The sequence below is a fragment of the Aulonocara sp. 'chitande type north' Nkhata Bay genome, linkage group LG20 (genome assembly GCF_057382095.1).
Source record: "Aulonocara sp. 'chitande type north' Nkhata Bay isolate Kocher_YH1m ecotype deep benthic linkage group LG20, A_spYH_male_GT1.1, whole genome shotgun sequence".
Classification (NCBI taxonomy): Eukaryota; Metazoa; Chordata; class Actinopteri; order Cichliformes; family Cichlidae; genus Aulonocara; species Aulonocara sp. 'chitande type north' Nkhata Bay.
This window is the reverse complement of record NC_141363.1, coordinates 35723737-35748052: the sequence shown is the minus strand read 5'-3', so window position 1 is coordinate 35748052 and position 24316 is coordinate 35723737. Positions and strand designations below refer to the sequence as shown.

Sequence of the window (24316 nt, the reverse complement as noted above, 5' to 3'; positions counted from 1 at the left end):
GTAAAACATTAAGGCCACCTGAAGGTCACAAAAGGCCTTCTGTTTCTTTCTGGCAATGGCAGATGCCATAAGATGCCATCATCTGTTACAGAATAAAGTTCTGGGTCTTTGAACACCAGTGTACAAGTAAACCAAAGCCGAATGAAAATGATAAATTAGAATTTTTGTATCCATTTAATGAGGCTTATTAACTTTCTTTGATATTAAACAGAGGTGACATGAAATACAGTTATTATAAGTGTTAGGATCATGGATCCTTTGGTTGAAAAGAAGCTCAAATGTTTTCACAACACTGATGCATGATATTAAAAAGCCTTCTGAAGGACAACAGTCAATAATAATGACAACTATATATTAGAGGCTCACAGCTTTAGGCGTACAGCCTAAAAATAAGTGCACAATACTGAACATCGAAGCATTTCTTTTCATTTGTTTTTATCCTCCATTTAATAAATGTTTTGAGGGGGTTTAACGAAATCTGTGGATCTGGGAAATGGAAACGTCTGAACAAAAAAAATTTAAAAAGGACTAAACGGGCAAATATGTGTGAAATGATAACTGTGATGGACCTGATAAAACCAATAAACATTCACAGGCCACGCTTGGAGGAGTACAATGACAAGTTAAAGGAGGGGTATTATGGAAAATCCGATTTGTCTTGTCTTGGAGGATTTCACTGTCACAGACAATATTTAAATAAAAGCTGGTACTCCTGCTGTTGCAATTGCTTCTCGTGATGAAATACCTCTGTTCAAACAAGCTGAGGGTGACGCCACACCCTGGGTGGAAAACGATGCCCTTCTATCTGCTGTTTCTTAATATTGCCACAGCGCTCGCAGATCTCCTTTTGAAATCACTGCTTAACATGGACTACCTGAAAAAAACAGTAATTATTCCAAAGGGTGGGTCTTATAAAATTCACACCAGTTATCCTGCTTGGGACAGCTTTCAGATTGCCTAAATTTTTAATGTTTTCCACCCTGCATGTGTGTGACCACCACACAAATTAGTCACTCCTGCTATTTTCCCTGCAAAAGTCTGCAAAATACAAATGTGCTTGGATGAATACGTCTGTTTTAAGGTTAATGCGTAATCTGCATATAATCCACAGAGTGCCTAACATCCAAGGATCAAAAGTTTAAAGTTATTAAAGCTTTATTTGGCCAAAAATGAAGATAAAATATTAAGACTAAGTCCTAAATATAAGAAGAGGTAGACCTGACGAGAGGTGCCGTCTTATCGTATAACATCCGAGGAGATTTCCAGAGAATTTTCAGCCTTCAAACACTGAGCTCATCTTACAGTGGCCAGTGAATACTATAAGCTGCCATGACTTCAGTGCAATGCCTGACCTTTGGCTTCTATCCGCAGCTCATGTTGCTGTCTGTGTATTTCCACTTCAAGCAAAGCTGAACACGCTCGAGTTGTGGAGGCGCTGAAGGCTCTGATGTTATTTTAAAGGTGTGTCAGTGCCTTCAATGCGATCTGTTCTGCACCGCAGTGTCATTACTGCGCATAAAGCTGTCGTGTTGTTCGTGTTTGTTCTGCAGACTGCATGAAAAGAAAAACACAGATAAGCAAAGACACAAAGTGGTACAGGATATGAGACCATGTTTAATGGCAATACACTGCAAAAACTTTCACCACTCCAAACGTATCAATCAGTGCCTCCGTCTGTCTGTGAGATTGTCTATTATGTTATGAGCTGAGTGCTGCGCTACAACAAGAATAATATGCATTTACGAGCAAGAAGGAAGACCTGTGAAATGAAAAGTGCCACGGTGAGGTGAACAGTTTTCCACTTGTTTTGCTGTCGCTCAAGCGGCTACCATTTCCATCTTGTTTTCACTAAGTATTAAGGCAAAAACACACACACATGACCATGTTTTTCTTTTGCATTTTGTAAACAAAATCCCATTTTTATAGTAAGTCTCTTATATTTACCACTAGGGTAATCTTTCTGTTGTTCTTTTGTTTCGTTTTTGAAGCGATAACGACTTGAAATTCACAAAAGTCAAAGTCCTTAAACAACAGGCTTTGCTACATTGACAACAGTGAAAGTGCATTGTGATAGTGACTAAATAAACTAGAACATAACACCACAGAGACTCTCCACATGACAAGAAAAGGTTAGTGATTAGTGATCACTTACAAAACAGCTCTAATACTACACTGTGCTTTAGTACTAGGTTCACAATGTTGTACAAATGGGGTGATTATTATTATATCTATAGAAAACACAATGTGTACGAAAATATCGCCATAATTACTTTCTCCTTCTATTTGACTTTGCATAAAATAAGCATAACTTCAAGAGGACTTTGTGTGCATGTTGCTTAGCTTGATGGCTTATTTTAAAACCATGAAAAGGCACTTAGCTTGACAGAAGATTTGGGGCAAAATCACAAACGGCACAAAACGAAAATTAGTCCAATTAGGAAGAGGGCAGTGGGTTCCTGCAACACTATCGAGAGGGATACAACTCCACTCAGAAATATGACAGATGGCAGAAGATTCCTGTTTCTGTTATGCTCAGACTGGGGCTCGGAAAACTCTGACGCTGTGCTTGGTTCATTCTCTAATGACGTATCGGGGGAAATATGTGCAGCTTCTTCCTTCTCTTCCAAGGCTGAGACAGACTGAGTTACGTTTTCACTCACCTCAGTGACACCTGTACTCACTGAGGTGTTCTCTGGAAGCTCGGGTGATGGTAGAGCTTCACCTTCTGCTTTCAGAGATGTCTGAGTCTCAGCCACGGGAGACAAAAGTGCAAGCGTACTGGCTTCATGATTTGCTGCAGACCTGCTGGAACTTTCTGATAATCCTTCAACAGGTTCGCTCATTCCCACAGCAACGTCTCGCTCAAAGCCCTGTGTCACACTGGGAGTACAGGCACGCTCAGCAGGCAGTTCAAGGCAAGGATGACTGGCTGGTTTTTCTCCAGCTCCATCCTCTCCTGTTGTTGTCTCTGTGGCAGGAAGACACATGCAAGATGCTTCTAAAGGGATTTCCTCTCTGCCAGTCTGGGAGATGTCTGATCTGGGTTTGGAGTCTCGTTGCAGAAAAGGATGTGAGGCAGGCGGCGGCGTAGAGGGACTACTGTCTACGCGCTCCTCAGACGTCTGGTTGCCTAATTCACAGTGGAGTCTGGGTAAAGGCTGTGACTTATTTGGCTGGACTGATTCGCTGGCACAGAGTACAAAGGATGAATTAGTTTGATGTGTGGTTTGGGAAGACATAGAAGGAAACTGTTCACCTGGGAATACAGTGTGAGCGGACAGCGTGCCATCGTCAGATGGAAGCTCTTGGTTGGGTGGGACAAAGGGACCAGACGGGTGAGCTGCGATCTGCTGAAGTAAAACAGCAAGACAACAGTGATAGCTAGGAGACAAAGGAGGAACATTTGTATTCCACATTAACATTGCACGCTGAGGGAAGAAAAGCATTATACTGCATACTAATGCTTTTCTGTGAAAAGGAACTCATGCTGAAGTTTTAGCTGTGAGGAAATGCAAACAATTCATGAGCAGTATGAAGAGGTGGACAGGAATCTTTTTTTAAAATTATGGGGGAAAAAATCTCCTTCCCTCAAATTTCCCTCCCAGGAGGGCAAAACAACGAATGTAGTTTAAATATTCCTTCCTTTAAGTGAACTCCACACGGCACAAGTGAATCCAAAGGAGAAGAAAATTGGATCGGTGCAATTTTCTTAATTATTTTCTCCTCAAGTTTTCCCACGTTTACACATACTGAAGTGAGGGTGGCTGTTTGAACAGCAGGGACTGGACCAAATGTAATGCCTAAAAATACTTATTTACATTTTAACAGGATTTTATTCAAAAAAGGAAAATAGCCATTAGCAAATAATGGAAAAGGAGTTTTCCCTGCTATGAGGCTGCCCTGACAAACATTCAAGGTCATATTGAGATGAAATCATTGCAATATAAAACCAAAAGACAGACAAGAAAAACAGCACCAAGAAGAACATATGCAAAAGCTGGACACATAAAATATGAAAACGGTAACAGCTGAGATAGGGCAGGTGGGTTTTAGTCAGCAGAAAGTAGCTAGATTCTTCTATTTCACAAAAATCATATAATTGTGTATAATGCAATATTTGTTCAGTTAATCCAAAAAATGGATTCTACTTTCCAAGAAGGTTTTTAATTTGACTTAAAAGAATTTTATTGTTGATTTTTTGTAAAATGTGCAGCTGAATCATTTAAGATCACTTTGTAGACCAACAATCTATGACTAAAAAGCTTCAGGGAAACCATCAATTCAAATAAAGGAGTGCTAATGTTTTAATGCCTTTGTGTAACTTTAATGTATTATACAAAAGTTGGGGTATGAGTTTGTTGGGAATTATAAAGCCCAGATTCTCAAAACCTACGGAATGATACAAGGAATGATGGGAAATGATGTTCACCTTTATTTATTTGTGGGGTTTTTTTAATGTTCTGCTAAAAGGAAAAAGCATGCATGTGATCACTGAGGTGAAACGTGAGAATGAGCCAGGACAGCGTAACAGACACTTTTGTAGTATTGTGAGATATTAATATCAGATCACACGTTATCATGTTATTCTGTTAGGAGGTGGAGTGTGAGAATTTTTTTATGTTATGCAGAACTAATTAAACTTTCCCTTCTAAAATACACAGTTATTATGGAAGCTGGTATATCGATTTCCACAGAAGCATTTTTGCTCCATTGCCATGTTTTCAGTCTTCATGCTAATTGTGCACCAAGTCAGATGAATATATACCCACTGACCACTTTATTAGGTATACCTCCTTTTGCCTTTAGAACTACCCTAATTCTTCATGCCATATATTCAAAAAGGTGCTGGAAACATTCCTCGGAAATTTTCATCCATATTGACACGATAGCATCACAGATCCATTACATGAATCTTGCTGTTCCACCACATCCCAAAGGTGCTCTGCTGGACTGTTGACTATTACAGTACAGTGAACTCGTTGTTGTGTTCAAGAAACCAGTTGTGGCTGTGGTGTAGAAAAGATGCATAATTGGTGTCAAAGGACCCAAGACAATGTTCCCCACAACACTGCAGGACCATCACCACCAGCTGAGCTGATGATACAGGGCAGGATGCTTTCATGTTGTTTATGGCACATTTTGGCATAAACAACAACAGTAGACCTGACAACATTTGTCCAGGTTTCTCTCAGTTTCCTGTTTCTGTCATTGTTAGCTGACATATGCGGCACCTGGTGCGGTCTTCTGCTGCTGTAGACCATCTGCTTCAAGATTCAATGCACTGTCCATTCAGGTGTTTTGTGCATGCCTTGGTTGTAAAGAGTGGTTATTTGCATTATCACTGGATAGTTTCTCTTTTTCTGATCAATCTCTAAAATCCCTAGAAATGGTTATGTTGGAAAATCCATGAAAATCAGCAGTTCTCTGAAATACCATCAACAACCATGCTACATTCAGAGTGGCTCCCCCCTCCCCATTCTGATGCTTAAGCAGAACATCTTGACCATCTTGTGTACATGCCTAAGTTGTGTTGCTGCTATGTGATTAACTGATTAGATATTTGCAGAAAGTATACCTCATAAAGCGGGTTTTAATGATAAGATACTTGAAGATTTCATGAACATGTTTAAAAACTCCAAGCAATGAAATAAAACACATTTTTGTATCATCCATATTGGTTCCGTATTCAGACTTAAAGGCACAGGAGCACTACAATCTCAGAAGAATGACTTCCCACTGGGGGAAATCTTTTTAATTATTATTATCCCACATGAATGCGCAATATACACAATATGCTTTTCTTTATATTCCTGAATTTTCTTTATTTTATTTTATTTTTTAATCGCTTCCTTTGAAGATATCAGCATGGTTACAGTGGTTCAGTTTTCAGTGGTTCAGTTTTCCTTTTTTGTGCACCACTGTGTGCAATCTAGCACAAATATTAGCACCATTTCCACATAAAGAAAGCTAACAATACATCGCAGCACAACAGTGGACATCAGTACTGTTTCAAACAATGGAAGCATAGAAGATATTAGATGTGATCACATGTGGGTAAAAAAAATATTAGTGTCCTGAGTTACGTAAAAGTACAAGAGATGTGAATTCAAATTAAAGTGTGCACAAACTTGAACAGCATGCGTCATGAATGTGATGAGAAACTGAAAAAGAGACATACAGCAGTAAGAAGCGAGACGTTACCTAAGTTGTTGCTGAAGCTTCAATGAGCTGTGAACAACACAAATAACCAAGCCAATGGTGATAAGGTTCAAAAGTTGATCAAACATGTTTGTTATGTTTTATTAGATACATGGTTTGTCTAGAGGGGTAAAGCACTTAGCCTGGTAACCTGTTAAATGTGAATTTGTCAAAAATTGCATGCAGATAAAGATCATTTTAACCAGTCCAACAAGTAATTTACTGAATGTGTGTCCTCTCTTGGCAGGTGAGCCAACATAGGAGCAAGTTCCAATCAAAACGGATTGTTTTAAACTTTTGAAGGATGAATCAGTACTCCTCCTGGTGGCTTACAATCCCCATTCTTTTACTTTACTCTTACCTCTACATCAATCTCCGGCTTTACAATGATGGGACACACAGGCGTAGGCCGCAGAAGTCCCGGACGAGCCTCAGAGGTCCCTGCTTCTTCTGTAATTGTAAACCAGATGAAGAAGTTATGAGAATGTGTTTAGTAAGTTATGTTAATCAAAAAATAAAATATGTATTTTTTTAGCCTGGGTAAATACCTCTGTGACTCTTGGGTAAGTCTACCTGGCGGTAGGAATATTTACCTAATAATGATATATGTTGCCACTGAGCTGGATTGTGGCAAATGTGACTTTTTCCTCTGCTCTCTAGTGCAATTTATATTATAGTGTTCCCACTTATATAATCAATAATCTAAGGGAATTAAATGAAACTCATCTTCAGAACGTTATGTGTGAAAATCACAATAGAAGGGTCTGTTTCTGAATCTTCCTCCCCTCACACCCAACCAGTCATAGCAGATGGCTGCCCCTCACCGAGCCTGGTTCATTCAGTTTCGTTCTGTTTAAAGGGGAGGTTTTCCTTCCCACTGCCGCCAAATATTTGCACATAGGGAGTCATCTGATTGTTGGTGCTTTCTCTGTATTATTGCGGGGCTTTAACCTTACAATAATAAGTGCCGTGAGGCAACTGTTGTTGGGATTTGGCACAATAAAAATAATAACTGAACTGAACTGAACAGTCTCATGCTTGTGACAGCATGGAAACATTGATGGTGTCCCAAGTGTTAACTAGCTGCACACTTCTATTGATTGGTGGATTTAGACTGTTGAAAGAAAATATTTCTGGCATGAAACTGCTCACAAAAGGTTTGTGGATTCAATTTCATTTTTTTGTAGCAGAAAGCATTTTCCCTTTAGTCCTATTTTATCTAAGAGAAGGTAAACATTTTATCAACCCATATCTCCAAATGTGGGCAATAACTGCCAAAGCAATCTATATAAATAAACAGTTCAAATCTGAGCTGGAGTGAACTTGTGATATCCCCACTATGAAACAGGATAGTCTTATATCCATTTTAACCCATTTTAATAGTCCTTGCGCCCTTCTGTACCTTCTTCCTTTTCCAGTTCATCCTCTGAATCATTGTTCATACTGAAAGAGATGAGAGAAATTTGGGTTATAAGAAATACATGAAGATGTGACAAAACCATTGAGTAGTGCACACTTTAGATGCAAATGTAAATGTGTTTATTATTGTATACACGCACAAAGCGACACTGCACAGAGGCTTTGTCTGCCAAGACACAAACAACGTAATTGTACATAGTAAAAATATGTAGTGTAAGAAGGAGTATGCAGTCATTTTTATTCTGACTGAAGCCTGAGTAGATTCCATATGGTGGGTCAGGACTTACTATTTTTGTGTTATTAATATTTAAAGATCATTTTGAAAAAAAAAAAAAAACAAAAAAAAAAAAAACAGTGTTATGAGCAAAAATAAGGAAAATATTTCCCTTTAATCTTTCCATTATCCCTTTTCAAGATTTGAGAAGTAACTCTGAGAGATTCATCTGGCCCAAGAAGACACCTCAGTCACGTGTCTAGTCCAAACCCCGATCTTAACCTAACAGAATAAATAGTGCTTGATCTTTTTGTGTGGGTAGGTGTTGTACATTAAAGACTTATGTAGATAAAGTAATAGAGCTGATTCTGTTAGCACTACTTAAGGGCCGATCTTCAGATATGACATTTTTTGACTCGGGTCAAGACGAAAGCTCGACTAATTCAGCCCCAAAACTCAAGTAAAACTCGAGCAAAACTCAGCAACTCGTAGTGCTCAAGGCAGATGACACTGAATCAAAAGGACATCACTACTCCACACAGGTGTTTAATATTTGATATCTGTTACTTCAAGTGGAAATGTTTTGGCTAAATGTAGTTAATTTCAATAGTATGTAATAAATTTGCATGTCTAGACTTGTTTTATCCCATAATAACCTTTCATCTTACTGGCTGCCTTGTTAATATGTTAAAAATCCAATTATCAGCTGACTTCAAAGCACTTAATCAACCTGTAGTGGCTGTTATGGTGGGAGATTGATACAGATTCTGCTCCCAAACCAACTTCTTTTCAATCAGTGACTCATCCATCCCTAACAACCCATCTGGTGCCTTCCTTCCTCCCTCCAAACAGCTGCAGTGGATACCTACATGACAACTACATCACTTTATATTCAGCTTACTGCTTTTACACGTCCTCACAAGCTTGGGCAACACAAGCAACTATTGCTTGTGCTGCCCAAGCTTGAACATTGTGAGATTTATCACAAACTTTCATGTTGATATTACAGTAAATCAGGGGATTAGCTGAGTTTAATGGAGTAGCGAATGAAGCAAAAAGGGTCTGTGTGCCAGCCTTTAATTACAAAAAGGAGAGGAGCCAATCCGTTCCTTTGAAATGGTTTTGCTCCCCTGATGACTCCAATAGAAAAGGTCAGAGGTAAATTTTAGTGCAGGGAAACGCCACGGCTGAAAACGACACCTGCCCTTTTCCTATTCTGAATGCCTCAGACACCGCTGGGTGATTGATACACTGAGCAGGGAGTGTTCTTCCAAAAATCTCTTCCTGTACCTTGCTACAGGCTGTAATTGTAAAAGGTAAAACTAGTAATGGGAAAACTTTGTGAACTCATCTAGGTAGCTTTCCTGTTGTCCTTGTACTTTGATTATGCAACAGACCGAACCACTTTTCTTATGAACAGCCTGCTCTGTTTGAGTTCTTTCTGGGCTAGATGCACTCTCTGGGCAGAACCACTACATTGAGCTGAATACTCATTCCAGGCATAAACCTCTCAGTGAATTAGTAAGCAGGTATAGTTTTGTAGCTGTTGCACAGCCCCTACCTTTGTGATATCCGTATCTCTTTTTATAATTACATAACTAATATAGAAATTATCCCTTTTTTTCAGTAAAACCTTTTTGGTCTATGAGCCTCCGCATTTCTCTTCTGATTAATAGGATGGACAGCTTTTGAGGACCTTAAACTGACTGAGGCTTGATGGTGACCTTATAATTCTGTGGATGTTTCGGATAAAAGGCATGGGAGGCAGAGACTGGGCAAAATATTACACAAATACCCTTCTAAGTCTTTGTCCTCTGGGGTGTCTAACTGACAAGTGTGACAGGAAATGTACCTGTAAGCTTTTGGAGGTTTCAGGATACTTTTCATTTCCTGTGTGTTGATGTTTGTATGAGCTGAATCATCTTCATAGGTCAGGAGCAGAGTCACCACATAGTTCATAGAGGAGTTATTAGCCCAGTAATCACCATCAGAGGTTTCATAGCGTACAACGAACTCAATGCGAGAGCCATGTGTGGTATAAGGTGGCGCAAAAGACAGCTTGAAGGAGAACTTGTCAGTTTCTCCATCGTGAGATCCCGGGACATACTCTGCTGGGTGATCAAAGTAAGTGGCCCAATTGTCCATTGTCGATCTGACATAAACTGCTTTGTGGAAGGAAATGTTCAGCACTCGTATTACCCCTGTGAAGGCGAGAGGATCGTTCTCAGCTGGAGACATCTGCTCAACCTCCACTTTATTGGTGCGCACAGCCTGCAGCAGAGCATTACCGGTGGGTGCATGAAACTCTGGGAGCACATGATAGATCGGCTCTAGCTCAGGCTTCCGATACTTTGCCTCCTCTTCGTCCCACTTTGCAATAGAGTCTTCATCGTCCGAATCAAAGGCAACAAATTCCTTCACATCCACCAAATCCCCACCTGTTGTGTCGGCAAATGACACTCTCTTCCCGGCGGACAGCGCCAAGTGGATCCGCATATACTCAGCGGTCTCATCGAAAATTGACGCACCTCGCTTTCTGGGCACCGGGGAGCATCTTGGGATGAAGCGGACGTCCTCGGTGTCATCATCATCATCGTCGTCATCATTCTGGTTATCTTCGGCGTCCATTGGTGACCTACTATCTGCGTCCTCGCCTGATTTGCCTGTTTTTATCGTTTTAAAAAGACCCTCTTGGCTTGGTATAGTCAAAAAAGACATTTTTTTTAAAATTATTTTTACAGACGTAAAAACTCAAAGGAGCCGAAGACTACATATGGCGTCTCTAAAGAGCTACCAAACACTCATGATTTGCGCAGCTGTGGTCAGTGATGATCCAGCGCTGTCGCTGCGTAACGCACAGTGCCTCTTCAGTCAACGTGTGGCGTTAAATGTCACCCATGGAAACTTTGTCTTTACTGCCAGCCCTTGTGATAGTGTATCCCCTGGTTTTACATGACTTTATGCACGGCAGTTTGACTGCTGTCGTTGAAGCACCAGCCCCTAATTTTAGCACTGACCTACCGGGTTTCCATGCCCTAAATTTGTTGATAAGTTGGTATAATCCTGCGGCCCCCCCTTGTTCTATTTGGTTCGGCCTGGCTCTGCGCCTGCTGCTGGAAATAGCATATTAATGTCATAAATGCCAGCGTTGGAAAGACAGGCTGCATGCGTATTTATTGAAACATCTTTAGAGACAATCAGGTGGGAATTATTATTTCAAGATGGCGTCTCCAAATTCCCTCTCTCCAAGCCTGAATTCATCGAAGACTCAGTCTGTGATACATTATGTTCGTTAGAGTTTAGGCCATTTTAATTCCACCACACTGGGGAAAGTTTTGCCATTCAGTATGAACAGCTGTCAGTGTAATTTAATACCAGTCCAGTTGTAGCAGTGGTTGAGATGGTAAGAAAATCTAAAGTATAACCCATTGTGATAAAAATATGAAATTATGCAAAGATTATTGATTGGACTTCATAATACCGCCCGTATTTTATTGTACAGGCCGTGAAATACGGAGCCTAAGTAAGTAAGATTTGAGAGCTTGCCAAGAACAAAATTCTCAAAGTGCAAGGGTATCTAGGGGGGTGATATATTTACCTAGGAACACTTTGTAGTTGATACAATTCAGGTTTTCACAGGAAAAAAATTACACTGCCAATAATTTTAAGAAATGTATTATTTCCAGGTATTTTAGCAGAAAAACACAAATTTTCCAGCTTACACTCTAAAATCACTGCACTTTTTGTGGCTTAACTTGGTAATGCAAGGTATAAATTTCAATTATACCTTGTATTGGCGTGCATATAGCAGAAACAACAAACACCAGCACGCAATGCAGACTATGGCCTCTGTAATGATAAGACCGTATGGACCTGTGCCCTGTGATATTTGCCGGTGTAGCAAAGGGAGAACAGTCCTTATCACATTTTATATATAATACAAATGGAGAACTCAATAGTGGAGCATCCATGATGAACATTATGGCATGCTATATTTATAGTGTAAGATGGGAAACTTTGGGGGGGGGGGTTCTGCTATAATACCTGGAAGCTGAGCATTACTTAATATTACTTTTAATTGCTTCTTCTCTGTAAAAACTTGAATTGTTACCTCCTTATTTTAATACATCTACTGCCAAGTATTGCTAGGTAATTGTAATTACATAATAATAATTTATAATAATTTCCCCCAGGGATCAATAAAGTATTCTGATTCTGATTCTGATTACATTGTAATTCAGATAAAATACATAGCAATCTCATTTAATTCTAGTGTAATCACACCGTTAGTTGTGGGCTGCATTATGAAATGCTACAAGATAATCTTATAATTCCGAATCTTTTTTTGCGGGGGGTTGCCCTGGCTGTAGATGACTCTTGCTTGGATTTGATTATCTTGGATCAGATGACCTCTGGTTTGTGATTCTTCTGTATAACCTTCAGCAACTTGACGAGGGGGAGAAGCTACGCAACCTATATACACAATAGGCTATGATGCATGGCTATATGTGTGAAATCGTCTCTTGGAATAGGCCCAAGCTGCATCCGTTCTGCAATACTCAGTTAACCACCACACAAGCCACTGTGGGCACCGCAGATGATTTCATATGCAAACAAAGCCAAGTCCTTGCTTACATCTGGCGGGTTTTTTGTGGGCTAATATGCATATTTTCATTTTAACATAATTTGTTCAGCGTGGTGTAAAGTGTCTCTTTTTACTGCTGTCGTGTAAACACTTAAATATGTTTCCCAGTATTGTCGCAATGATTTTCGAGACCCTGCGCTTGCTGCGCAGTAAACCCGCGGCGGCTCCGCTACAGATTACCGTGTAAACACACCCTTGTATGTGATTGGTCGAGACATTTTAGCGCGACGTACCACAGCCAATCACAGGATTGTTTTTCTATCACGTCGGTGCACGGATAGTAAGCTAACGGATAATGCAAAAACAAACTATTATAAAGAAGGCGGATTGCGGCTTAACGGCGATATAGCGTGGCAGGGCTTGATTATCTGGAACGAGTGTTTCTTGTTAGGATTTTATTTGTGAGCATGTGGTACGGCCGTGACTGCGAGGACGCAAGAATTGGGTAAGCCGAGCTAACCAGCTTTAGCAGCAGCGTGCTAATTTTCAGCGTTCCGCAAGGCCGCAGAGAAATACGAGCACTGCTTCCTGTTGTTGCTTTATTGAGAATGTAGGCTGAGCTACGATCACAACGTCAACCCCAAAAGTGTTATCTCGGAAACGAGCGCAGTCGTGCAGTTATTTGCACTTCAGTTTATTTTATACGAGCTTGCGAGCTACCTAGCTTGTTAGCTAGCTAGCATGAGTGAAGTGATGGACTGCAAACAGTCCGCTGACTCTGCATCGAGGAAACGGCGTCCATCACCCGATAAGGATGAAGGCAGCCTGATTCCCAGCAAGTCCGCAAAACTTAGTGACCAGCCAGATGAAACGAGGGTTAGTTCTGAAAGTTGCAAAGACAGTGAAGCCGAGAGTAAAGAAGCAGCCGGGAGCGAGGGCCAGTCGAAAGATGGCAAAGAGGAACAAGCCGCTGTGAAAGCAGATCAGGGTTCAGAGGGCGCTGGTGGCACCAGTTCACAGCCTGTCAACAGCTCCAGCGCTGACAGCCACCACACCAGCAGTAGCACCGACAAGCCGCAGTCCTCGGATCAGCAGGAGTCGGCTCATGCAAAAGACAAAGCAGAGAAAACAGTAGAAACAGAGCGGCGTCCCACAGCTCCTCTGGACAAATCCGACTCAGCTGCCATAGCAGCTGCTGAAGCGCTGGCCAGTCTCACAGGGGGGGACGGAGAAGACAGCCAAGAGACTCCTTGTTCATCTGAAAAGGCCAAGCAGGTGAAACAAGGGAGTAAATTTAAACAGCGCGGGGGACACCAGTCCTCAAAAGTTGGCTCCAAAACACAAGCAGCGGCAGCAGATAGCTCCACATCTGTGCATAGCACTGACAGAGAGGATACAGATGATGTGCCTGAAGCAGATGAGGGCGATGAATCGGTATCTGGCTCTTCCTCCACACCGAGCTCCTCTTTCCCATCAGAGAATGAGGAAAACGATGATGGCGAATGTGCCATTGTGTCTGTAAAGATGGCTCCAGAGTTGAGGCAGTCGGTGGCTCTCCTGGCACAAGTACAGATGAGGCTGGAAGCCCTTGAGAAGAAAAGTGCCCGGCTTCACCAGAGGCTGGAGTTGAAGATTAGTCGTCAGCGGCGCCCGCATCTGGATCAGAGAAGTTCTATCACGAAAACGATCCCTGGGTTTTGGGTGACAGCTGTATCCTTAAAATATGAAAGTGTAACGCTCGACCGATTGCCATGCTGTGTTTGAGTATTTAAAGTGAATTTGTCATGTTGTTTTTTCGTAACTTCGATGTGCCAGCTGTTGAACCATCCTCATCTCTCAGCTCACATTGATGAGACCGATGAAGACGCTCTTAGTTACATGACTGATCTTGAGGTAGGACATTTTATTCTCACAATCTCAGCTGATGCATATTTGTCGAATGGAAGAAAACACGTTTTCCTACCTTTTTCCTCAGATTGAGTCTTTCAAGAATAACAAATTGGGCTACAGAATTCGCTTCCACTTCAGACGAAACCCTTACTTTCAGAACAACATCATCATGAAAGAGCTGCACCTCGGAATGGGAGGTAAAAAATAAACATGTGATTATAAAATCAAGTGATATTAGGTAAAGCATAGTGTAGCCTCAAAATTATATCAGTCTTTTGGAGAATACAGTAATACGATTTTTGACAGTGCACAAAAAACACAAAACATTTTTTTAGTGGTTGCTGCTTGCAGGCTGCAGCATTTATTAGTGTGATCAAAATGAAGGGCATTTTTCATCCCACATAAGTCAAATGTTTTCTCCAAAAAAGCATAAAATAACTGCCACACTTTAGTTGGACAGCTACTACTTAACCATATGCACAGTATTGTCACATAATAAAATATAATTAAAACACATTTTCAACCTGGGATGTTGTATATTGGGTCGACCTTTTTAACCGACTGCTTAAAGCCCTCTTTTTACCACCGTGCCACTACATGAGTAATTTTGCATCCACCATTTGATTTTCCTATCACATAGGAACTTATGATAGGAAAGGGTTACTCCCTAGTTGCATTATGTGCAGCTAGGAAGTGCTCCTGCAGTGCTTACGTGAGGCATTTGTTTACTTTAGGTCACACATCACCAGCTCCTAGTATCTCCTCCTCATGTGCCTTAATAGCCTGTTTGTGTAGAACGGTGTGTTTTTGCGTCAACTGGTGGAACAAGTTTGTCGTTTCCACCTTTACTGGGATCAATTTTCTTGCATGTTTTGGAAAGCACTGTGCTTTGTCGGAGCTTGATATGGTAGCTCCCTTATTAGGTACAAAGTGGTTAATGGAGGCTAACATGCAGTTCTTGCTCTCAGATGTGTCTGGGCTTGAGTCATTGTAGTGTGTGCTAAGGAAAGTAAATGCATGCCATTGGTGTGTCAATAATATATTGATATGACATTTTAATATCATTTAAAAATTTACACTGGTATTGTGAAAAATGAGGTTCAGTACAGCCCTAGCATATAAGGATAATCTTAAAAAGTAGAGTTATCAATTTTGCTTTTTTCCCCCCCAATTCGGTCATATTTTGGAAGGGAAAATGACAACTAAATGGGAAATTTTCATTAACAGCTGCCTAGGGCTGTTCGATATAACGATATATATCGGATGATGATATAAAAACATCTATCGTTTCATTTTACGCTATCGTTTGTTTCGTGGTGTCGCAAAATAAACTGTTTACGGCAATATTTTTTTGATCGTTTTGATGGTCCCTGTAGTGGCTATATTAATTTCTTAAAGTTCTCTCTTTCTCTTATATTTAATATAACCACACTATGGACAGACAAGCGACTGTTTTTATGCATTGTCGTTAGCAACAACGACGGTAAAATCATCGCGTGTCTGCTTGTTTATTTTCCACATAAACCTTTCACGATAAAGCTCAAGATCCTGTTGAAACTTTTCAAAATAAACTGAATCGCATGAAAGAGTGTGCAGTATTTACGGATGAGAAGCAAAAAAGAGCCGTCAGGTGCTAAAAAAAAATACACCTTAGACTCAAACATTAGAACAGGCTTTTCCCCGCAGCACGCCGTGTAATAAATACTCACAAAGAAAACGGCGGCCGTGACAACTTATGTCTAAAAATGTATCGTTTCATGCATCTGTTAAAACACTCGACTCCAGGTACACGACGCCCAGCTGGAAACGCTTCCCGCAATTCGAGCTGCCCGAGATTCACAGAATTTACAGAAAATGTTACATTTTTGTGATTTATATCGTTATTGGGATGATAGAATTCTTATATCGGGATATGAGGTTTTGGTCATATCGCACAGCCCTACAGCTGCCTATAAAATATATGGGAATGAGAAGTTGCAAGTAAACCAAACAACTTGACAAATTTGTCAGTGTCACATTGTGAAGCATTATTATTATATTATTGTTTATTTATCCAGGTGAAAGTCTCATTGAGATTTAAATCTCATTTCCAGGAGCGACCTGGCCAAAAGGGCAGCAGAAGTTACAACAAATGTGTTTTTTGTTGTTTGTTTTACCACAATCTTACCAGTGATTCTGTACATTCAGGTTTTATGTTTTTAAATTGAAAGTTAATTTAAATCAGTGGTTTTCAAACTATAGGATACAGGTTCACTGCAGGTGAGCCAGGTGGAATAAACTAAATGAAACTAAGGTCAATGTTTGTTAATGTTTTTCTTCCTAACTTTGGGATAAGTAAAGTATTGTGTTTCTTATCTTTATGGTTTGCTGATGTTATTGCACCTTTAAGTAATACATTTCAGTTTGGGTTCCTTTTTACTGTTTGATTTAAAAAAAAAAAAAAAAAAAAAGGAATGCGAGAGTGAACTTCAGCTTCTGGGGCACTCAAGATAAAGTGAGGACCACTGATTTAGGGGACTCATGTAAATAAAAGCCCAGTTACAATACGGCTGGTGAGTGGCGAAACTTGCTTTTAGAAGGGCACACACCGTATTCAGACAACACAGTTGCATTATGAAATGGAGGATTGGCTGAGATTACTTTAACTGTTTTACTCTTTGCCGTCATGCACATGAATAGAAAGAATCATTTGTGATGTCAAGCAGGAAGCTTATATCCTCAGTATCATGTTCTAATCCTGGCTGCTCATGTTTTCAGGATCTCCCATGTCGTTCTCCAACCCCATTCTATGGCATCGTGGACACAACCTGACAGCCCACAGTGAACCCAGGAAGTCTTCACGTGGTGTTTATGAGACGTTTTTCAGTTGGTTCAGTGACCACAGCAGCCCAGGACAAGATGATGTAGCACAGGTACAAAAGAGTACACCCACATATTGGATTGTAGCGAAAATAAATCGATAAGTATAATTTTATTTATTTGTTTATAAGGACAACACATTGATCAACATTTGTGTGAGTATGGCAGCGTTAGTCAGCTGGCTAATTTTCAAGTGCAGTTCTTTGGCAAGATGTTTTTAAAAATGATTCAAATAATAGAATAAACACAATAATTGGACAGACAATTACACTCACTATTCAAGACAAGAGGAAAGAGCAAAAAATGTACTCCTAATATAATATAAAGACAAGCGGCAGCCACCACAAACATTTAATACAATAATACAACAGAAACAGTAAGCAGCAACAAATAATAGAAACAGTAACCTTGCCTGGTAAAGAATTTCAGGCAGGTTAGATCGAAACAGAAAAATAAAAACAGATTTACTAGAATTTACTGTGCAGATTTTAACATGTTTGTGTCTGATCAACCTGGATCAAGACCTGGAGACTTAGTAACGGTGTTGTAGGAGCTCCAGTTTCTGTTTTCACTTGGTAAAACATTTTCTATTTGAAGCTTTGATTAACAGGATCTCCTGGTTTTAAATGTGTGTTGCTGTATTCGAAAGCTTTCAGACCCACTAGGCTGCAACAGTTTCAGAGGTATTTTGTTAACCTATTATTAGATTTTGCTAGACAATCATTATTTGCAAGCATGGTGTGCCAGCTGTGTGCTGAAAGGGTCAGAGTTCAAATGCTTGAAGCAATTATGTCACATTTAGTTAACATGATTACAGTCAGACTTTGGAAAAATGGCGACTTTATTACCCTTTAAAAATAGAAGAAATTCCTCTTTCAGTTACCGTAATTGCATTTTTGAACTAGATAAATGTGAAGTGAACTGAAGCTTCCACAGTCTGGTTGAGAGTAAAGTTGGACTTTAAGGATGGAGCACAAGTAAAGAAAAGAGAGGGGTAAAATGAGAATGTGACACAGTTTAATCTTGATTTCCAAAATTGAGGTTGAAAATAAATGTTAAATAATTGCGCAGCCCCAATAAGGACACTTCCTTTTTTGTTTTGGTTTGTTTTTAACAGATATAAAAATCAGGGTGTCTATCAAGTGGACCACCACTGGGCAAATGTGTGCGTTCATTTATTTATTTATTTTTATACAAAAGCTTCAATGGTAAATTAACAGTTTAAAAAGACTATAAAGACATTTTAAAAATAAATAAAGAGCCAACCCATACGTTATAGCTAAATACTCTTTTACCTGTTTAGTTGATGAGGTCACTAAAGCCCCTTTTCCATTAATACCTACTCTGGTCGGCTTGCCACGGTTTTCAGGGTTTTCCATCAAGGGGTTCCAAGCAACCCAAGGTAATTTCAACAGACTGCATGCCACCGATTGGCTGGTAAGTGGCATCAATCAATGAGCTATGAGAGGGTCTCGTTCGCGAAAATCAAACCAACATTTTTAAAACCCCGAAAACAAGGAAATGGCTACAAAAACAACACGGTGGTCTCAGAGTCTGATGAAAAGCCTCAGACCGCTCGACGTCCACCTTGATTGTAGCGTTCATGTCGCATACTAATTACATCGCTGGAAGTTCAGCCACGTTGCTATGACAACAATCTCGCACATTGGGTGGTACTCAATTGTAACAGAAAACCCGTCGATCCAAGTAGGTACTAATGGAAAGGGGCCTTATGGGCACAGTGGGCCATCTACAAATCTGAAGCTCTGTGGTTTGATTTCCACCATGTCAAAGTGTCCTTGAGCAACCCCAAATTTAATCTGAAGCATCAATCAGCTTGTGAGTGTGACAGATTAAGCTTCTTTTGGCTGCTCCGTTATTCACATGGGGTCGCCACAGCGGATGGCGCCAGGATATTTGCTAGATTTTGAAGCCGGATGCCTTGTATCTCCTCTCGGTCTTAAACACCGGCTTTTTCACATGTTCTACAAATGTATAAGCCACTGTAAGTATGGAGCAGAAGCGGATCAATATATTGATCTGCCATTACTGGCGATTTGAGGGTTTTTAACTATTGAGAGATGAACGATTATTAATAAATGTTTTGCATGCCAAGCACAACTGGCAGCTGATCCGATCCAAGTGACGTGTTGTGAAAAAGTGCTTTCAGAGCTCAGTAAGAGTAGAAATCACTGTAAAAATACCAGTCGATTTACCATTTCTAAGTCCATATTTGTTCACTTATGGCTGGCTCAGGCTTTGCCCTTTGTTAGTGATGTGCTTCAGTGGGCTTTCGCTGGTATAAGCTGTAAATTGGGAAATGAATGCCCTGTTGTTTTTCTCTCTCTCTCATCACCCGCTGTGTGTGCAGGGACGCATTGAGGCCCAAATGCTGCTCCCTCTTCAGTTAATAGTTAATGCGTTTTTTTTCTCTGCCTCAAAAGATTGAATTAATAGTTCCATATTAATTGAGCGCGACATTAAATTGCCCACCTGACCAAAGCCGCCAGGGTTACATTTTCTGATGGAAGCCCTATAATAGGAAAATTCTTAAACAATGCCATCAGGAAAACGTGTTTGTGTGTGTCTGTGGGGGTGCATTGTGTGTTTTCTATTCAAACATTTGCCTCTGGCAGGAATGCACATGGTGTGTGAAACTGAACATGTGCATCTCAACATATTGAAATGTACTGAAATGAAATTTGTGCTGTTCTTCAGATTCTTAAGGACGACCTGTACCGAGACCCTCTGAGATACTACCTCACTCCTCTCTGGGAACCGAGGGAGAACGGCAGGTAAAATAAACTTACAGATCCTACCAACTAACAGTCAGTGGGAGAAACACACATCGTAAGCCGTAAAATACAGAAGTATTCTCAGTAGCTGAGTGGGCTGCACATCAAAACAAAGAGCGTGTTTACTGTTAATGTGAAGGTTTATTTTTTTTAATTTTGCAGTAGTGGCACGGGGGCTAGAACGGCTGACAACGGCAACGGAGACGACTGTGTTGTGATCTCTGACTCGGATGATGAACCCGGTGAGGAGGCTGGTGAAGCTGAACAAGGCAACAGTAGGGATGAGGAAGAGGAGGAGGAGGAGGAAGGCGAAGAAGAGGAGGAAAGAGGGCAAAGTGCAGGTCAGTGCCAATACGGGATGGATAAAACGGTTCAAATCCCGCATTATACAGAAGCTCATTCTCACTTCTAGCTTATTTTGAAAATGGATGTCTGCGTCCATTTAGTGTTGAGCTCGCTGGGCTGTGTTGTAGCTGAAATTTAAATGTATGAGTAATGCGGGTTAAACTGAATAGACAAGAAATATCTCCTCCTCAGATGAGAGCCCAGGGGAGGAGGAGGATGGTGGAGAGATTGTGATCGACGGTAAGACATCACTCTTAACAGCAGCGCTACAAATTCACCATTGTCACAAATAATCAGTGGGAGGCTGTTGAATCTGCGGGTGGCATTTCAGTCTGCGTATCCTTCATTCTTTGATTTATTTAAGCTGAATCAGAAAAGCAACGAAAACATCTTGTTTTATTTGAGTTTTTAAACCATGACTGAAAAAATATTTGTATTTACTTTGTTATAGTGTTATAATGAAAATAAGAGTGCAATTTCAACACAATTCAGTTTTTCTCAGTTTTTTTCCACTGTAACTTTCATCTCAAGGCACTTTATATTGTGATGTCAAGACTCTACAGTAATATGATGTGAGCAAGGACGGTGACAGTGGGGAGGATGAACTCCCTTTTAGTCTCCAGCAAAACCAGGCTCAGGAAGAGTGCAGGCATCCACAGATGGAGAAGATAGAAAAGAGGAGCATAGGGATATGATGAACAGCAGGTGGTACAAGAAACTACAGGACACATTATTGACTTGAGTAGTGGGTTATAAACACATGGGGAGTGGAGAATTTGGGAAGTCCCCCAACAGCCTGAGCCTATAGGAGAATAACTAAGGGAAAATTCAGGGTCCTCTGATCCAGCCGTAACTGTAAGTTTTATCAAACCGCAACAGTTTAAGCCTTATCTAGAAAGCAGGAAGGGTGTCTGTCTCCTAAACCCAAACTGGGAGCTGGATCCACAGGAAAGGGGCCTGAGAGCTGAAGGCTCTGTCTCCCATCCTACTTTTGGAAACCACAAGCGATGGGATAATAAGGCAATATAAGGTCTATTTCAGTGTTATAAAACATTCTTGAGCCATACCAGCTGTGATTTTCTTAAGTGCTTTCCCAATTTTAAAAGGCTCATTAATAAATTTCTCATAGGATTTAATTAGAGCCATAATTACTACAGCAAAACTAAATCTTTTTCACTGCATGCTTACCTGCGGTTTTTTTTGTTTGTTTGTTTTTTTTAAGTAAAAATAAAAAAACATCACTATTTCTTTCCTTTCAATTTAGGTTTCAAAACAGAAAAGAAACAAAATAAGAAAATTCATTTTCCCCAAATCTATATTTAAAACCAAACACAAATAAATCAAAGAATGAACAATACATGGATTCAATTCATAATCTTTTTCCTCTTTCCTACTCTTTTAAATTATGGTATTTTTTTTTTTTTTTATTCACCTTTTTTATTTTAAAGTTTGCTTTGTGGGATAATTAAAGTGACCCATTGAAACGATAGACGTCTGATTTTTGTCCTGTAGGCTCCGATGACAGCGATCAGGAGGAAGAAGAGGAAGAGGGAGCATAAGAAGAAGAAGAAGACGTGAGCTTGAAGGAGTCACCGCAGGGACCAGAGACCGAGAGGATGAAGAGAATGCTTGGTTTGTGAAGACTAACAGCAAACATTAAACCCTTCTTCCTGATGTTAGTCATTTTTATGCACAGAATATCCAGTTTTGTTTTGTTTTTTATAACAAATAAACACACAGAAGCATTTTAAATCAGGTTTAACTGTAACAACAAAGCCAAGGCAGCGCGTTTCCCCTCTGTTTTATACAGTTGGTACTGTGTCTTCTGATGTACTCTGATACACTTTTTGCAGTTGTTGTTTTTTTTTTTTTTTTTTCTAAGCAGATTCTTGGGCATATTATGCCTCCTGGTTCTTCTACTGTTTTTCGATTTAAAGAGCATTGTACTACAACCTGTACGCGTGTAGGTGAGTTTTCTGATTGCCCCTATTTGGTGGCATAAAACTTTGCATTGCATATTCTTCAAATAACAGTGAAGCCTTCAGAGGCTTTATTAGCAATCTTGTCACATTTGGGCTTTTCTTTTGTTTGTTTGTTTTCTGGGCTTTTTAGGAATCGACATGTGACAAAGCAAATATGTCACAGTTTAAATTTGATATAGTTACAGTACATTTTAGATGCACTGAGTACTGAACCAAAATTTGTTCTCAGGGATGATCATGGCGGTAGTCGCGTTGAAAGAACCGTGCTGACTTTTCAGACATTTACACACTCTGGTTATTGTCGGTTGTGTATAAAGAAACGTGTACTCTACTGTAGTAAGTAGGAACAATTATTGTTTTAATAGACTACCTGTGTTTTGTTTCGGGTTTTTCTTTCTCCCCTACTCTACGTGTCCTGTCTTGCTACACACCAGCCTCCATCAGCAGTCTGTAAACCATCTCTGGTGTTTAAAATCATTGCGTAGTTTGACGTTTTTGTGGATTTTTGTAAAGCACTCCTTGAGTAAGAAGAGTTTTGATATTTGATTTTCTTTTAGATTTTAACTTAATTTGAAATTTACTTTCTAAATCATTGAAGGTTTAATCTAATGTAACGTGTTTAAGGTTTGTGTTATCTGCTTAAAATGATGGTATTTATTACTTTGTTTTTCTACAAATCCAAATTATGGCATGCCTGTGAGCACGAAATATAAGATGAAGTGATTATATTCCTTACAAGGCCGTGTGGGGGGGGGAGTAATTTTCTGCGCACAGTGTTAGTAAATGTTAAATTCACAGCAACAGATGGGGTGCACTGTAACAAAGCTAGTATTTGTATTGCTTACTTTTCTTAGCAAGGAACCTGTAAATAATACTTCTGTGTTGTCTTTTGGATAAGGCAAAACATGTTTAATCCATGGATAAATTTATCAAATAATCTGGAGGGTTTTTCATAAACATGATCAGAAGGTTATATTTTGTGTGCTGTGTTTTATAGAACACTGTAGTTACAGATACCTACTTGTTTGTTGTTTTGGGTAATTTTTTTTCTTTTTTTGTTTTAAAGATAAATGTCAAGTTTTTGCTCAGACCTAATAAAATAGACAGTTGTTTCACTTTGTCTGTGTGGTTGACATATGCTAGATCCCCAGTCCCCAACACCCGGGCCACGGACCAGTACCGATGTGTGAGTCGTTTGGTACCGGGCCGCGAGAGTTGAGGCTCGGGTGTGACATGGATGGTTTTCAGGGGTTTTATTGGTTTTTATCGTTATTTTTCATTGTTTTTATCATTAACTCTGTTTCCCTGGGTCTTTTTCCGTGTGTTATGAATAAATCATCTTTTTTTTTGGTACCGGTACCGGTTTTATTTTGTTGTATTTTCCTGCAACACCTTAAAGCAGGTGTCTCCAACTCCAGGCCTCGAGGGCCGATGTCCTGCAGGTTTTAGATTTGTCCTTGATCCAACACAGCTGATTCAAATGGCTAAATTACCTCCTCAATATGTCTTGTAGTTCTCCAGAGGCCTGGTAATGAACTAATCATTTGATTCAGGTGTGTTGACCCAGGGTGATATCTAAAATCTTCAGGACACCGGCCCTCGAGGCCTGGAGTTGGAGATCCCTGCCTTAAAGGAAAGTCTGTGAAAATATTGTCGGACATAAACCGGTCCGTGGCGCAAAAACGGTTGGGGACCGCTGTGCTAGAGAAAATTTTTGTTATCTATTGTGGAGTTTATGCCCAAATATACACTCACTGGCCACTTCTTTAGGTATACCTGGTTAGTACCCGGTTTTACCCCTGTTTGCATTAAAAGCTGGCTTAATTCTTCATGCACAGATTCAATAAGGTGCAGGAAAGATTTCCCAGAGGTTTTGATTTGTATCGACACGATAGCATCACACGGTTGCTGTGGATTTATCGGCTGCACATCGTGATCTGAATCTGCCGTTCCACCACATTCCATAGGTGCTCTTTATGGCTTCAGATCTGTCGACTCTGGAGGACGTTTGAGTACATTGAGCTCTTTA

At 40.1% G+C, this 24316-nt stretch overlaps 2 protein-coding genes across 4 annotated transcripts; one reads left to right on the top strand and one right to left on the bottom strand.

The window, feature by feature from the left end:
- Positions 1–1600: 1600 nt before the first annotated feature.
- LOC147306145 (uncharacterized) lies at positions 1601–10841 on the bottom strand. 2 transcript variants are annotated; one of them, XM_086278106.1, is made up of 4 exons: positions 9684–10841; positions 7601–7641; positions 6560–6648; positions 1601–3350 (listed from the first exon to the last, which is right to left on the bottom strand). In XM_086278106.1, the coding sequence occupies exons 1-4, from the start codon at positions 10547–10549 to the stop codon at positions 2403–2405; spliced, it is 1944 nt and encodes a 647-aa protein (XP_086134232.1). In that variant the 5' UTR covers positions 10550–10841; the 3' UTR covers positions 1601–2402. The 2 variants fall into 2 exon arrangements, with proteins under 2 accessions (XP_086134232.1, XP_086134233.1); XM_086278107.1 differs by having other exon boundaries at positions 1601–3347.
- A 1863-nt stretch (positions 10842–12704) lies between these two features.
- Positions 12705–23402, top strand: tspy (testis specific protein Y-linked). 2 transcript variants are annotated; one of them, XM_086277587.1, is made up of 8 exons: positions 12705–14126; positions 14232–14309; positions 14392–14503; positions 17064–17218; positions 19884–19960; positions 20123–20301; positions 20498–20545; positions 21818–23402. In XM_086277587.1, the coding sequence occupies exons 1-8, from the start codon at positions 13158–13160 to the stop codon at positions 21862–21864; spliced, it is 1665 nt and encodes a 554-aa protein (XP_086133713.1). In that variant the 5' UTR covers positions 12705–13157; the 3' UTR covers positions 21865–23402. The 2 variants fall into 2 exon arrangements, with proteins under 2 accessions (XP_086133713.1, XP_086133714.1); XM_086277588.1 differs by lacking the exon at positions 20498–20545 and having other exon boundaries at positions 12706–14126.
- The last annotated feature ends 914 nt before the right edge of the window (positions 23403–24316 follow it).